Consider the following 17,212-nt stretch of genomic DNA (forward strand, 5'->3'; position numbering starts at 1 on the left):
ACCATTTGTGCCCTATAATATTTTATAATAGAAAGATGCTTTGGGAGCCAAAAGAAAGGAAGGAGAAAGAATTATGTCCATTCATGAGCCAAGAATCAACTTTCTTAAGAGTGATTTCTTACAACCTGAATGTACTAAACAGAACCTTAGGTATAGCCAAAATATACCATTGGGCCCATTTATAACTGAATTTATACCCTGTGCGTTTCTTAAACTGAAGGCCAGAGACACCCTAAATTATAGCATATAACGCAGTCATGGAATATCAAACAGCCTGTAACATATATACACAGTTATTCTGGTGCATTCTTCTACAAGGCAGGGAAAAGGCAATCCAAAATAGACTACTGCATTAACAGGCACTTTAATATAAAAAAAGACCTCAGCATTGATCCCAAGACTCTGAAATGGGGCTGCTCCTGCTCCAAGAATGAAAGCTCCAGGGAGTTCAATTTCTTTTGCAACAATATTCATATCATAAACCTAGAAAAAACATAAATAACAATGTTAAGTACGCCTTTCTTAAGAGTTCCCAATTAAATACTAATCTCCTATTCCACGACACATTTGCATCGCTGTGCTCAGTGATCTTGTCTTGTACAATATATGTGTGGTTAAAAGCAAAATACTCACCTTTTTTTTGTTCACAAGAGGCATGAGGTAAGGAACCCCACCTACTTCCACAATTCTAGGTTTCCCACAGATTCCTGTAAAGATATAGGTCAATTTTTTTCAACTAAACCAAACTTAATATGTCTTTCTTTCCATTTATACCAAAGTGCAAAATGACAGAAGATGCACTAATTTATTTTATTAAAAGAGTTTCATCTAAGTCTTTGTTAAAGATTTCAAAAATGGCACAAAACGGGCAAGAGCAATGACAATGAGATGTATTATTCTTACTCCCCACACCCAGCAACTCCTCTTTCACCCATCCTGGAAGAAGGAATATGGCTATTGGAACAGAGACAAATCAAGGTCTAAACTGAGAATGAATGAATCTATGGTGAAATCACTTTATATCTCTGTTGAAAACCTTTAAGTTTTTTGCTTAACATTTCTGTTTATAAATATTTTGTTCTGATAAGGATACAATTATTTTAGAAATTAGTTCTAGGAGCACTACATTTGGAGTCAAGAGGGTCAAGGTTCAAATTCTGGTCTGCCACTTAACTGTGTGATCTTAGGCAAATCACTTAACTTTTGGATTTCCTCAACTGTAAAATTTACAGGGTTCAATCAGGTTGTTCTGTGAAGTTTGGATTCAGTCAAATGGCTGCACTTGAGGACCTAGAGGGCCACATGTGGCCTTGAGGCCACAGGTTCCCTGCCCCCAAACTAGATGACTTCAAAGATCCCTTCCATCTTTAAATCTGTAATCATTTTTACTAAAGTACTCTTACTAATGTACTACCCAGTGTTGTTTGTTAGTTTCAGGTTATTAGGGACAACCTGAGCTGCTGAGATAAATGTAATCATATTTAACTTTTAAGCACTACCAAAGTTAGCTGCCTGGTAGCTATTGGAAGGAGAAAGGATTCCCTTTAAATGTCAAACCAAAAAAAACCCAAAAACAGTTGAAAATGAACCCATTGGGAAAAGACAATCCTGCAACTTTCCTACAGATGAAGAAAATCAAGTTGTCTCTCCTAGGCAATTGTAATGGTAATTTAAATGGGAACTCTTTCCCATTCACTAATAGGCCCATGTGACCTGCCTGGGTCACATGGAAGTTGAGTTACATGGAGTCTGTGGTGGTAGGAGTTTGCTGAATGGGTGGAACAGGAAGAGGCAGAGCTACAGCAGAGCTGAGAAAAAAATTGGTCAGGGCAGTCAGAGCCATGAAGGATGCAGGCAAGCAGGCAGATAGCTAGAATAAATGAAAGAGCTTGTTTGTGATTTTGTTTAAGGAAGGTGGTTTGTGGGAAGCCTAGCAGGGGGAAGACTTGGGGATGGTGCTGCCCTCTGCACTGTTCTTGTATATAGATGCCTTTGTTACTATGATGGATTTGGCTCTCTGGTGTATGAATAATGTTTTGTTCTGTCTTTCATGTGGAGGGTCTGTTGCATTTAGCGATTCCAAACTGGGCTGGCATATTCATGGCTGCCATAGGCGCTGTGAATATTGCACTGGAGCCACAGCAATTCAGTTCATTAAGAATTATTTATCAAACGGCTTATTGTTGTTGTTCAGTCATTTTAATCATGTCTAACTTTTTGTGACCCCATCTGGGATTTTCTTGGCAAAGATACTAGAGTGGTTTGCTATTTCCTTCTCCAGCTCATTTTACAGATGAGAAAATTGAGACAAAGGGTCAAAATACTTGCTCAGCGTCACATACCTACTAAGTGTCTGAGGCCAGATTTGGACTCAGGAGCATAAGTCTTACAGACTTGAGGCCCTGCCTCTATCCATTGTGCCACCTTGTGTTCGTCCTTTGTTGCCGAAGAAGACCATGTCATCAGAGAAATGATGACATGACTTGCACTTGACTTTGTTTTGAGTGAGGGAGGGCTGTGCAGGTCACCAGCCTCACTTCTCCTCCAGGGCCATCTCACTATGCCACCTAACTGCCCATCAAATGCCTACCACATGCCAGATGCTATGCTAGGTGATATGGGAAAAAAACAGATACAAAATAGTCCCTCTTCTTAAGAAGCTTCCATTCTCCTTGGAGGAACAATACATTTGGAGATAAGTAAAAACAAAATGTGTAGAAAATGTCAGGAAGTGAGGAAAGCATTGCCTACTGGATTTCTACCAGATGGTAGCACTTGAGATGAGCCTTTAAGGGAGAGCAGAATTGCAAGAAATGGTGGTAAGGAGGGAAAATACTCCAGGCAAGAGGAATAGACTATATAAAGGTGGGAGACGGAACATCTGGTACAATGAATGTAATGGGATACTAGTATGATGTAAGAAATGATGAACATGATAAAGATGGGAAAGAATTACCTGAAACAATGTAAAGTGAGGTAAGATGAACCAAGAAAATATATAAAACAATACATATACAATGAGTACAACAATGTAACTGGGAAGAAAAACCACAAAATAACTGAAATTCTTAGATGCAGAGAAAAAACATGAGCAATACACTGCTCAAGGCTCCTCTTAAAGATGGTGCTCCATGGGTGTGGCACACTGAGACATATTATCAGATTTTTGCAATGTCTTGATGGGTTTTACTAGATTTCGTTTCTTTTCCTCTTTTTTTAAAAGAAATTCTTTATAATAAGAAATGACTTTCTGGGAGTGGGATTGAAGAGGGGGGATAAAAGGATATATCTAGGCATTGAAAAAAACAAAAGATATCAAAACAGATCCTTTTTCGAAAGTCATATAATAGCAAGGTCAGTTCGTCTTGCCTATCCTTTCTCCACAGTATATTCCGCAGTCAGCTCTTATTTACTCACACAGTCACAATCAAAACCCAGGCCTTCATCCCCTCTCATGTGGACCACTTATTTCAACAGCCTCCTAACTGTTTCTCTGTACTCAGTCTCTTCCTCCCACAATTGGTCCTTCCCACAGCTTCCCAATTGATCTTCCTTTGATCTTCCTAAAGCCCAGGTCTGGCCATGTCATTCCCCTGCTCAAGAAGCTTTAACAGCAACAATTCCTGTATGTCTTTTTGCTTCTGCTTACTTAGCTCTATGGCTAGCACATAGCAGCACTTAATAAATGTTTGTTGAATGAATAAATAGGTTAAATGTTTTAGCCAAGGTCACACAGGTAGTAAACAGCAGTAAGTAACTGAATGCAGGTAATCTCAGTCCAGGTAGTAGTCTTTGTATCACAGCATACTTTTATTGTTTTTTGGGTCACACAAAATTTTGATGTAGACTGTGGGGTTTAGTTATTTGTAGTTACATATAACACCACTGGAAGATTGCTGGTATTAAAAATGAGTTTCAGGGCACAGGATTTGGGAATCAGGAAGAATTGGTTTGGAATCTTGTCTCAGATACTTAATAGTCACTTAAAAGTGACCCTGGGAACCACTTAACCTCTCGGTGCCTCAGTTTGTTCATGTAAAATGAGGAGGTGAGGTGGCAGTTGAGGTCCCTTTCTATTCTAAATCTATGATCCTTTCCCAAATGCAATCTAACCCATATTTTTCTTTCTATTCAGTTCTGAAGGAAAGACACTTGAGATTATCCAAATCCTCAGGGTACATGTTTAGGACTACACCCTAGACCTAACAAAGAGAATCTAATCTAAGTGGAATTCTTAACTCACACTGACTGGGTGGAGGATAGATCCTTTTGTATAGATGGGAATAGTCTGGCTTCAGATGAGTAACATGATCAGTCATGTACCCAGCTCCTCATTAGAAACAGGCCCACCTCTCATTATAATATTCATTCTCTCATGAGAGAATTAGAGTTGATTCCTGCCTGTCGGGAACACCACTCTTCCAAGGATATATTCACATCAAAAGACCTCCAGGAGGGATCTTTGGTTTACCAAAGAAAGCCAAATGATCATCCTTTTGTTAATTTTTGCTAGTCGTAGTTAATAATACTATTAATTAGCCAGAACTTAAACTTATAAGTCTCTAAAACTTTTCATTTGTCCCAAGTTCAAATGGTCACCTTCAAAAGCATGATTAATGAGTAGCTTGAACAAATAAGAGAATATTTGTAGTGTGCTTAGCACAGAGAATGGCATGTGGTAACCACTGTATAAATGCTCATTCCCCTTCCTTTCCCTTCTCTACTTTATCTAAAAAAAACTGACCCAATATGAATCAACATTTGTGGTCCAATGGTCAAAACAGCTCCTATGATCTTGGCCTGCATGAAGAAAGGCTTCCAAAAAAGGAGGGGATACTTTCCTAGACTCTGCCATCAATGGGTCATGTCTGGCACAGTGTTCAGTCCTGAGTATCACATTTCAAAAAGGACATTCATCAGCAAGAGACTGTTCAGAAGGGGTCCATAAGAATGGTGAGAAGAAAGCATTATTCCCCAAAAGATAAACAGCTGAAGAATATGAAAAAAACAGTTCTCAAAAGAATAAAATGAAAGCTACCAACAACCATAAAAAAATTTTTTTCCAAATTACTAATAATAAGATAAATACACATTAAGAAAACTGAGGTTCCACTTCATAACTATCAGATTAGCAAAAGATAACAAAAAGAGAAATGACAATAACTAGAGAGGATGTAAGATACAGAAACAATAATCCAAGTGGAATTGTAAACTGATCTAGCCATTCTAGAAAATCACTAAACTAGAACATGCTTTGACTTAATGTTGCAGCCACTACTATGTGCTCCACAGAGATCAAAGAGAGAGGAGAAAGACTGATATGCACAAAAATATTTATAGTAGTACTTTTTTATAGGAAAGAACTGAAAACAAAGTAGGTATCTACCATCTGTAGACTGGATGAAAAAATTATAGTATAGAAATGGAATGGAATATTTTTGTGCCATAAGAAAAGATGAAAGGGATGCAGGTCAATATACAATGGGCAGAAAAAAGAGAACAATTTATATGATGACTAAAATACTGCAAAGGAAAAGAACTTTGAAAAACTTAACAATGATCAGTCTAACATTTCCAGGGGAGTTGTAATGAAGCACTCTTTCCACCTCTTGGGGGAAAGGCAACAGACTTTAGGTACAGAGCTAGATACACATTTTTAGACATGACCAATTTGTGAATATTTTGCCTGATTACACTTCTGTGTTCTGAAGGATAGATTTTTTTTGGAGGTATGGGAGAGAGTTGTGAGGGGAAATGGTGGGAGTAGTGACAGAAGTACAAAAAAAAAAGGAAAAAAGATGCATTAGTGAAACAAAAAAATGTAGAGAAGGTGGCTCAGACAAGCAGAGTGGTGTTGTTCCCGCCATGTTAAATTTAAAATATACTTTAAAAAACTAAGCTGTATGTAATAGATTGAGTTTCAGTCTCTATTTTTGTTCTTTGTATATAGAAATGTTCATGTTTATGTTTGTCAAGTTCATAATATTAAATATTTTAAAAATGAAAATTGAAAAAAATTATTCTCATGATTGGAAAGTGTGTCTTAGATTGGTCCAAGTGAAGATAACTATTTAAATAAACATATGGTAGTTACATAATATAACTGTGACTAAAAAGTAGAGAATCAACGAAACGAAAGAATTACCTTTAACTGGATATGTATATGGTTCCTTAGTCAAATCAGGACAATCAACTACAGAGACCTGGACATCAGCAAAATTATTTTTAAGTCCATTCTGTAGAACTAATATGTAGAGAGGAAAAAGTTATTCATTTAACACAAGTTAATAATTGGCAACCATGTCAAATCTTCCCTAAACATTCTATATTTTATGCTTCCCACTAAACTTATAGGGATAAAAATTTAAAAGTCCTTTCTAATTTAGGCAATTTATCTTTGATAATCTATCACCATTTAATGGAAAACTCAATGGAAAAGGTATTTATTTATTAATATACTCAGAACTACACGGTAAAAAGGCACAATTATAACTTATTTCATACAGAATAAAATTCCAAAAATAAAAAGAGCTAATCTAAAATAAATACAGATTAATGGAAATACAGTCCATGAATTTTCTTGGTTTTATCTAAACTGGTGGTATCATACTCAAATAGAAATGCAAGCACATTGGCTTATTTTTAAATTGCAATATTATCCATATTTTATTGTATTTTTATTTATTTCATGAAATATTTTGCAATTACATTTTAATCTAGTTTGGGCTGTACTCAGGAGTGTTGTGGGTCCCAGGGGGCTCCCATGTGTTTGACACCTCTAAACAATGAAGGAGGAAAGCCTTTTACAAGAGTATAAGTGTTGGGGATGTTAATGAAGGTATTGAAAAATTCCTTGACCACAGATACCTCAAAAGAAAAGAATAATTCTTTATCTAGATTACTTCCCCTTAGCTCCATCACCTACTTATCAGTTGCAAATAAAACAATGATGCCTCTCCATTTCTTTTACTGGTACAAAATAGTAAGTGATACCTAGCCTAGGAAAAACTGTGGTTTGAAATTCAACGAAGTCCTCTCCTGAAGTTTTGAGATTGTTAGCTTTTCCCCCAAGAGTCTTACTCTTTACTTAATCCTGAGTTTAACTACCTTCAGTAGGACTGGAAGCCATGGGGTCTGTAGGTTTGGTGAGCTTAGTTCCTACACATCTAATGATATACTTAAGTGTTAATGAATCTCATGGTAGCCTTGGGGCTTACAAGCTTGGTGATTTGTTGACTGAGGCCCCCCTAACTTTGGGGACCTTGGTGTTGAAGACCTTGACAGTCTTTCTGTAGGCAGTGATAGAGTTGTAGACTTGCATCAACTTTTTGCCTTTTCTCCTTAGCAAAGCTCAAGTTCCTCAAATTTATAGCTGACACTTTTCAGAGACTCATATTTGTGGTCCTGGGTTTCTTGATGCCACTTGTAAGACTGGTTGTGCCTTGACTTGGCCATCTTTACATGAGTACCTCTGCTGCCAGGGACCATGAGATCTCTTCTCCTCAAGCCCCTAAATCAGGCCTGTACAACATACAGCCCTTCAAAGGATTTTGGGTGACCTGTGAAAAATATAGAGGATGCAAAACAGGCCTGGACAACACATCACCCACAGACAGGTCTGCCCTAAATCCATGTCCTCTACCACCTTACATTTGCCTCCTACCTGATTCCCTCTTTCCTGCATGTTAACTTCTCAATATTTCACCAAGTTCTCTTTTCTCCCCTCTCTCAAAAAAGATGTCACCCTTGTGCCAAAGCGAGCTTTTCTACCTGCGCAGAGGGTCCTCTAGATCCTTCTCTTACATGTTTCATTAATTATTTCTCTTTTCTCTTATGTTCTTTCTCCTTCTATTTACGCTCTTTCCCTGAGCCTATAAACATATTTAGGCCTCTTCAATACTAATCCCTAGATCATGTCATTTCCACATGTCTCATCTTTCCCCTCTTCCTTACTACTAACCTTTTTTTAGGGTCAACTATAGATAGTTTTCAGAAATCAGATTATATAAGTCAGATGCAGTCTTTAACAGAACAAAAAACATACTTAGAAATGTACTACCAAACTTCTACATTTCTTGCTTCCACTTCCTTACTAATGATTCACCTCATTCCCTTGCAATCTGGTAGACATCTTCACTACTGTATGGAAACAGTTTGCTCCAAGGTCACTGACAAGCTAATTATCACTAAATCCAATATTCTCATCACCCTTTGACTTCTCTGTAGCATTTAACACTGTGGTCCACCTTTCTTTCTTGATATTATCTCCTTCCATGGCTTCCATGACACAGCAGTCACATAATTCACCAACTTTTCTGACCAATATTCTTTTTTCCTAGCTCCACATCCTCTACCTACACCTTGAAAATCAGCAGGTTATACTTTTCTTGTCTTTCTACTCTCTCTTCCTTAGCCACTACCATGGCTTCAATGACCACTTTATATTTGACTTCAAAATCTGTATCTTTACCTACCATCACTTCCAAGAGCATCAGTCCTGTATTTCTAATTATCTACTAGCACCTCAAACTCAAAATGTCTAAAAATATACTCATAATTTTTTCCCTAAAACCTGTTCTCCCCCCAACACCTATTTCCCATTTCTCTTGATGGCACCATCTTCCCATTCAGTTGGGCTTATAAATTCATCATCTTTGGCTATTTTGCTTCCTTTATATTCAATCATCTTCCAAGTCCTGTTGATTTCACTTTTGCAATATTTCTCACATCTGCCCCTCCTCTCATCTTTCACTGAAACTACTCTTGTTCAGTTAGTTTCATCTCTTCTTTCTTAGAGTTATACAAGAGTCTGCATTTTGGTCTTCCTGTCTCCAGTGTATCCTCTTCATCAATCCATCCTTCAAACATTATTTTGTTACTTTTCAATACAAAAACCATCAGTGGGCCCTCACTGCCTACCATGTTAATAGCTAAAGAAAGTGTTAACTTCAGATTTAAAACTATCCATAGTCTAGTTCTAACTTATCTTTCCAGCCTTAACTCACATTCTGTTCCCCAATTTTCATTCTGCTCACTCCTCTTATTGTAACTTTGTTCATATTATCTAGCACACCTGTATAATTTCCCTCCTAATCATTTCCTTCTGATGAAATGCCTGCCTTCCTTTAAGGCCCAATTGAGATGATACCTCTCCCTGAGTACCTCCTACCCCTGCTATGAATGGTCATTCACTCCTTAAATTTGTCATAATACTTTGCAGGACTTCCTCATACTAGACTCACTCTCTCTTGTATCACAGTTATTAGCATATTTTCTTCTAATGGTCAATCCCTTCGGAGCAAGATTTTTATTATATCAATCTCTGTCTATTAGTCTACAATTTAGCACCCCTATGTATAAGATACTGTGCTAGACAGTAGATGTACCAAGTTGATCAATAAAAGAAAGATTTTCTATAAAAAAGTATGCCAATTTCTATTAAGGAAATGCTGTAAAAGCCACAAAGAAACTAAGGGATATTTATATCTGTACTGACCACCCAGAAAAAACAGATGTACAGACAGATACCTATCACTGCCTGGAGAAATGTACTGGTGATGGAAAGACTTAGACCCTTCTAAGACTGTAAGCTAGGGACTGTCTTTTTCTTTCTCTGTATTCCCAGAGCTTAGCACAGTACCCAGCACATAGGAGGTACTTAATAAATATTGCTAACTGACAGAAAAATATGAAAACCAAAGGCAGAGCAATATGCTGAGAAAGAAATCTGAGCATATTCCTTGCTGTCTGCCACATCACGCAGAGACTAAAGAATAGGGCCCAACTTAAACAGAAAATGCTTAATACTTTGGTGTTGTGTTTTTTTTAACTTCTGGTCACTTGGAAGTCCAAGAAAGCTATCAACACAGATATAAAATAGATAGTGAAATCTCAGCGTGTTTCGAAACAGCCTATTTCATCAGGGTAGGTTGGAATAACAATACTAATTCAGCAAGATTGCTAAACAAAACAGTCAACTGATACTCAATAGGATTTTTATATGTTTAAAGCTTCCACACACATTTATTAAGTGCCTACTTTATACAAAGCCCTTGGGTAGGTGTTGGGGTGGTGAGGGAAAGAGGACTTGTAAAACTTCAGTATTTCAAAATGGCTGTGATCTGATCAGATTTAAATTCCTTATACACCTAGTAGATGATTTCATTGAGGTGTTGTGGTCAAAAATATTCATCACTTGGTGGTCAACCTGGTGAGCAGCCACACTTTTACCAAAGCGAGTTACACTGAACTTGTCTTTCCTCAAGGCCTTTGAGGAGTAGAACCTACCAAAGCTTGCACTCCACTAACTTTTGAGAACCTAGTGTTACCTTCACACCATGAAGAGGCATCAAAGGAAAACATTAGTGAAAACTAAGGAAGGTATAAAAAGAATGAGCTAACAAGGCTGTGTTCAGATAGGAAGCTGTGACCACATATACAATTATATCAAATGTAATGTGGCAAGTATATAAGTGGGAACAGAAGTACTTTTTCTGGAGAAGGAAAAATAATTTCTGACTTGAGGTCAGACAGATTTGAAACTGTGATTATCAGATACTTTACCTCAATAAAATTTGTATTTTGTTTTAAACTTATGTTTTATAATGGTGGGATTGTTATACCATTATTTCCTTTTAGTGATTATGAAAAAATTTCTGCCTCTGTATCACAAGCTAAGGCTGAGTTTTTTAAAGTACAAAATAGTTATTTTTGATTGAAAGTGAGGAAAAATGCATTCATATAATAATTTACTTCAATATTTTAAGAACTCAAGATTGAAGAGGGAAAAAAATCATGTAAATATCAGCTTTCATAATTATGTGTTTCTAGATTAATTTAAAAACCCCAAAGTTGCCACAAGTGTTATACTTACCCCCAACAAGTTCTTCTAAACTTGGCACATGAAAAGAAAACTTCTCAACACTTGCCATTTTGCTATGCACCAAGCTGGAAAAAAAAAGATACCTCAGGCTAATTTACAAGCACTCACAGCACACCAGATATACACAGCTGTTAACCTGTCAATGAACATAAAGAATTACTAATTAAAAGAAGACAAAATGGCTTTTAGATTTTTGTGTGACTTTTACATGTAATTGTGTGATTTTAAAATGATACAATTATATATATATTTTTTGGGAGGGGTGTGGGGGGAGATGAGGAGGAACCAAGAATGATAAGTGCTGCCTCTAAATCCAAATAACAGTGACCAAATGCATTAGTATATAAAATACAACTTCCTTCCTCCCCTTAACTTGGTTGATTCAATCCTATCCCATTCCTTCTGGCTCCTCTGGGACATCCCTTCATCACTGCTTGAGTGATCCTCCAATCCATCCTCCACTGAGCCACCTAAGTGATTTTCCTGAAGTATAGTTTTGACTAGGTCACCTCTCTACACAATAAACTCCAATGGCTCCCTATTGCCTCCAGGTTTAAATATAAAAACCTCAGGTGTTCAAAGCCTTTCTAACCTTCTCTCTACCACTGTCCACCCTAAATTCCAGTCTTCTTACACATTACTGGCTACCTTGTATTCTTTGATCTAAGCCATTCCTGGCTTTGGCCATTTTTTCTGTATGATCTCCAGGTCTGGAATGTCCTCTCTCCGCATCTCTGCCTCCTGGTTTTCTTTAAGTTCCAACTAAAATCCCACCTTTTACAGGAAGTCTTTCCCACTCCCTCTAAATTCTAGTCCCTTCCCTCTTTTAATTAGTTCCTATTTATTCTTTATCTGTCTTGTTTGTCTGTGGTCTCCTTTCATTAGATCCCTGAGGGCAGAGACTCTCTTCTGCCTCTTTGTATACTCAGTAAAATGGGAATAATAATAGCACCTACTTCTCAGGGTCATTGTGAGGATCAAATGAGACAATGGTTTAAAAAAAGCATTTAGCACAGTGCCTGGTACATAGTTGGCACTTAATAAATGTTTACTGACTGAATGTCTTTCAAGCTCATGGCTGCTGCAAATCTCGACAAGCTCCCAATGACACCCCCTAGTGACTCCTTGTTCTATGAACATAACACCTATCCATTGTGAACTCATTTCCCTACTTCATATTTCAAAACTTCTTTATAGTTTGCCTACCCTTAGCCCTATATCACTAACTACATATTGGACACTTGAAACTTGATGTCACAGAGACACTTAAACATCAACATGTCCAAAACAGAACTATAACTCAACCATCTTCCAAATGTCCCCATTTCTGCCAAAGGGAAAGGCAACATGTTTAGCTGCTTTTAGTCTTGTCCAACTCTTAGGTTCAGACTCTGGGAACTTCCTTGAGCTCCCTTGGAATCTCCTCACAGAATCTGGCCTTTCTTACTCAAATCTAATCTTCCCATTTGTTCTGACGGTCTCAGGAAACCCATGGGCTTTTCATTATCATTTCAGGTCTCTGTTGCACTCCCCACCCTTGATCCCATCAAAACCCCATTCCCATACTGCCCCAATCAAGATCTCTGGATTGCCCCACCTGCTTCCCACCCAAACCCTCCATTGTCTGCTATCTCCTGATAGCCTCCAGCTGTTTCCAGCCTTTGACCCTCCTTGGATTCCCTCCTTGGACTTCTCCAGAAGACCCTTCCTAAACCCCTCCTCCCATCACCCTGGACTACCAGACGCCCTCTCCCCCCATCCCTCCTATACTCTTTTCTGTATTTAAGTTCCATCTTGCCTCCATGAAGGTACTCAGATTCAATCCAGCTCAGACTCTTGTCTAGCTGGGATTCTATCTGGCCCGCTTGTGCATACAAGCATCACAAATACTTAGGCTCCTTAAGAGGCAACCCAATTAGGCGAACCCTTAATAAACTTTGTTTTCTTTGGCTTTAAGAAGGCTTGAGTGGAATTCATTCGAGCATGACCTGGGCTGTCGGTATTTTGGGGTCCCCTTCACCCCTCAACCTCTTCAACTCCATTTGGGGTTTTCTTTGGATACTGGAGTGGTCTGCCAAACCTTCTCCAGCCCACTTTACAGATTAAAAAACTGAGGCACACAGGGTGAAGTGACTTGCCCTCTCTACTCACACAGTCACTTCTGCCTAAACTACTGAAGTGGCTTCTCAGTGAGTCTCTTTGTCTCATCTCTCCTCACTCCAGTCCATACAGCACAGAGCTGCCAAAAGGATTTTCCTAAAACACAAATCTCACCGTATTATACCCCTGCTCAATCATCTCAGTGGCTGCTCATTAGTCCTAGGATCAAATAGGAATTCCTTTCTTTGCCACCCTATGCACCTGGGCTCCTCCTTATACTTCCTAGCTTTATTATACAATATTCCCTTTTACATTCTTCACTCCAGGGAAACTGGCCGCCTTGCTTCTCACAAGGGGCATTCCATCTGTTCAATCATATCTGTGCCTTGCACATCCCTTAGCTGGTATGCATTCCCTCTTCACTTCGATTCTTTAGAAACTCTGGTTTCCACCAATGCTCAGATCAAGCACTATCTGTTACATGACAGAACTTTCCCTAGTTGCCTCCTTCCTCCAAAAACCTTTTATTTATTTTGTATATAGTGATAGGGTGAGAGGCAGTATGCTGTAATGGACAGAGAATTGCCTTCCAAATCAGGAAATCAGAACTCTGAACCATACCGTCTGTGTGACCTCCTGGCAAATCAGTTAACCTTGTTGCCCTAGTGAATTCTCTGAAAACTACAGTACATAATTTTCAGAGAACGGGTTAAACTGCATCAGCAGAGAAAGCTTCATTATCAGTGAATTCCCCACACTAATGAAAGCACAGGTCCAGTCCTGATACTTTTTAGAAGATCACGGGATCATAAATTAAGTGCCCAAAGGGACCTTATTAAGGAGATCAGAGTCCAACATGTTTGTCTATTTCACAGATGAGGAAACTGAAGTACAGAGAGGTTAAATGATTACAATTTGAATCCACATCCTGACTTCAAGTCTGTGCCTATCCCATGTCTACCAACAGAATATATACTGGAGAGAAAAAATTGTTTTATTTTTGTCTTTGTATCTCCAGAACCTTGTAAATGCTTGTAGATTATCTCAGAAAATGTGGACAAAATTGTAAATAACTACTGAGAAAGAGAAGGAAGGATTAAGCATTTATATAGCACCTACTATGTGCTAGGAAAGGTGCTAAGTGCCTTTTTTTTAAAACAACTATTATTTCATTTGATCCTCACAACAATCCTGGGAAGGTAGGTGCTATTAATTATTGCCATTTACTGTTGAGAAAACTGAGGCTGACCGAAGTAAACTGACTTGTTTGAGGTCTCACAGCCAATAAGTATCTGAGGCCAAATCTGAACTAAGATCTCCTTCTCTGATTCCAGGTCCAAAGTACTATCCACCAGACCACTAGCTGCCACCCTTGACTTCCTATTGGGGGTCTTCAGTGCTGCCTTTCTCAAGTGATCCCAAAGTGAAATACAATCCAAATTCAACACTTCTTTCAAAGCCTTCCTTGATAATCCACCTCCCAACCCATGACTCTCGTTCCACAATATGTATGTGCGTGTGTGTACATATATAGGCTGTATTTTGCACTTCCTTCTATACTATTCTATTAAAAATCATCTCTTGTAATCTAACTTAAACTTAAAAATCCTACTATACCATCTTTGACTTGGTGAAATCTCTTCCCTGAGGGCCCGCCTCTTCAGTGCCAGTTTTAATTTTTTGCAATTCAAAGAGGTTGACTTCTTGGCTTCAGGAACTGTAAGTTTTCCTCACAAGAACAAGCATCAGATGCTGAATAAGTTGTTCGGAGGGTGGCACTTGGTAGATAACATGAGTCAGGGAGAATGGGGTCTTATTGATGGGGCTACCTTGGGGATGGACAGGTTAGAACAGTAACAGTTCTTCTGTCTTCTCAATAGAAAAAAAACAGCTTACTGAAGAGTAGGTGTTCAGTTTCATTGCTTAAAAGTAGGTATATCACTGTACAATAATGCAACATTTTAAAAATATATAACTTATTACTTGTATTACATTGATTAGCTGTTTGAGGTTGAAGAGCAACCCCCAACACAACCAAAAGCTTTTCTGTATTTCTTGTTTGTTTACCTGACCCTGGGCAAATTCCTTCTCAGTGCCCCAGGCACTTTTCCAAGACTCTAAACTGCAGAGTAGGTGGTGCCTTCTGTATAGAAATAGGAGGCCTTTCTTCACAGGGAGTTTCCTATACCTTTGAAATGATGTTTGATCCAGAAAACAAAAAGCCTCCATTCCTTCCCCCCATCCCCACACAAAAAAAGAAAAGACAACACTCTTTAATCTCCACCTTCCCTAGGGGCTGGCACACAATACAGGTAGTTTGTACAAAGGTACATTTAAATGGCCCTTTGGCTGTTGCTTTACTAGTCCAAGCATTCAACAACCAAGGCATGACACTTGCCCAGGATTTTACACCAGCACAGATAAGTGGGGAACCAAAAGGCAGAATGGCCCTCTGAAAATCTGGGATGACCAGAGACAAAACATAAAGAGCTAGTGGTTGAGAATCCCTGCGTCAGCTGCTAGTTCAAGACAGATATGACATGGGGCAAATCAGAACACAGCTCCAGCCTCCCCAGCAGAAGTTCATAGCTTGAGAGTAGGAGGCATATCTTCCTGAAGGAAGACCATCGCTAGCACCTAGATGACACGGTAGCTTGTTAAGTCCTCCTCCTTCTCTCCCTGGATTCTTAGACCCAGTAAGAAAGGCAATATTATTAGGTGCTGCTAAGTGGTTACATAAATGCCAAGCATCATCACCCCCACATCATGGTTGGGGAAACTTCCACCCTTGTGTCCCCTGACCCTGGCCCAGGCCCTGTCACTACCTGCCAGAGGAGGGGCTCCCCACCCCTTGGGAAGCCCTCCTAGGGCCTTGTGCTGGGCATGTGGTGATGAGGTTCAGACTCTGGGAACTTCCTTGAGCTCCCTTGGAATCTCCTCACTTAACCTGACCTTTTATACACAAATTGAGCTCCTCGGGTATCTCCCCACAGAACCTGGCTTTTCATACTCAAATCTGGGACCATTACCTGTTATCTCTCGATTGCCCCACCTGCTTCCCACCCAAACCCTCCAATGTCTGCTATCTCCTGATAGCCTCCAGCTGTTTCCAGCCTGTGACCCTCCTTGGATTCCCTCCTAGGACTTCTCCTCAAGACCCTCCCTAAACCCCTCCTCCCATCACCCTGGACCCCAGACCACCCCCCCAGATCCCTCCTACAGTCTTTTCTGTATTTAAGTTCCATCTCGCCCCCATGAAGGCGCTCAGACTCTGTCTAGCTGGGATTCCATCTAGCCTGCTTGTGAATACAAGCCTTACACATGCTTGGGCTGCTTAAGAGGCAACTCAATTAGGCGAATCCTTAATAAACTTTGTTTTCTTTGGCTTTGAGAAGGCTTGAGTGAAATTCATTCAAGCTCCACCTGGACCGTCGGTATCTTGGGGTCCCCCTTCACCCCTCAACCTCTTCAGTGGTGCCCTTCTGTCTCAGGCAGGAATGCACTTTGGTAGATTGAGCCTCAAGTCACGAAGACCCGAGTTCAAATGCAGCCCTAGCCAGCTAGGCGACCCTGGGCAAATCACTTCTCTGTGTGCCTCAGTTTCCGCATCTGTAAAATGGGGACGGTGAAAGCGCGGCCTGGCAAGGTAGCGCTTAGCACAGCGTCAGGCACACAGCAGGCGCTTAATAAACGCTTGTTCCCTTCCCTTCCTGGAACTCCGGGCGCTTAGCAGCGCAGCGACCACACAATAAACACTTAAGATTTCACTGGCTGACAGGCTAAAAGAGGCCTCGGGACCTGGCTGGGGCCACACCCCCCGCGGGGGGCCCCGGGCAGAGCTCGAACTCGGGTCTCCCTCGTCAGCTCAGCCGGTTCACATCGCGCTGGGCCGCCAAAGGCCGCGGCGAGGGAGGTTGGCGGGGCTCCCCCGAGGTCCCCGCGCTCCCTCCTCCTCGGCCGCCCCACCACACTCCAGGCCGACCCACTTACGGAGCCTCGGCCGCCCCCTCCGCGTCAGCCGCTCGTCCGGACCGCCGCGATGGCAACCTGGACGGAGGACTGAGCGCACCTGGCTCCGCCTTCTCTCCATGTCCCCACCCGCTCCCGAACTCTAGGCTCCGCCCCCGCCACGCAAGATGGCGCTCGAGGGAGGGGCACGACCTCATTCCCACTCCGGCTCCTCCCCACGCTCTCCGCTTCCGCCTTCCTCCTCGCGCCAATCCCGCTCCC

The 17,212-nt window shown here is 40.3% G+C and overlaps 1 protein-coding gene across 5 annotated transcripts in view; it reads right to left on the bottom strand.

Moving 5' to 3' along the window:
* Positions 1-17,172, bottom strand: part of C5H11orf54 (chromosome 5 C11orf54 homolog) — a 29,712-nt gene extending 12,540 nt beyond the window's left edge. Inside the window, exons 1-5 of one of the 5 annotated variants that reach the window (XM_072611343.1) lie at positions 16,973-17,172; positions 10,874-10,947; positions 6,146-6,244; positions 634-707; positions 382-483 (exon numbers count right to left, since the gene is read on the bottom strand). In XM_072611343.1, coding sequence (XP_072467444.1) covers positions 382-483; positions 634-707; positions 6,146-6,244; positions 10,874-10,947; positions 16,973-17,148 — 525 coding nt within the window. In that variant the 5' untranslated portion in view covers positions 17,149-17,172. Of the gene's footprint in view, positions 1-381; positions 484-633; positions 708-6,145; positions 6,245-10,873; positions 11,019-14,599; positions 14,808-15,049; positions 15,171-16,972 lie in introns of those variants that run through there. The other 4 variants (XM_072611344.1, XM_072611345.1, XM_072611346.1 and 1 more) reach the window with 4 other exon arrangements.
* Positions 17,173-17,212: the final 40 nt, after the last annotated feature.

Source organism: Notamacropus eugenii, chromosome 5 (assembly GCF_028372415.1).
Source record: "Notamacropus eugenii isolate mMacEug1 chromosome 5, mMacEug1.pri_v2, whole genome shotgun sequence".
NCBI lineage: Eukaryota > Metazoa > Chordata > Mammalia > Diprotodontia > Macropodidae > Notamacropus > Notamacropus eugenii.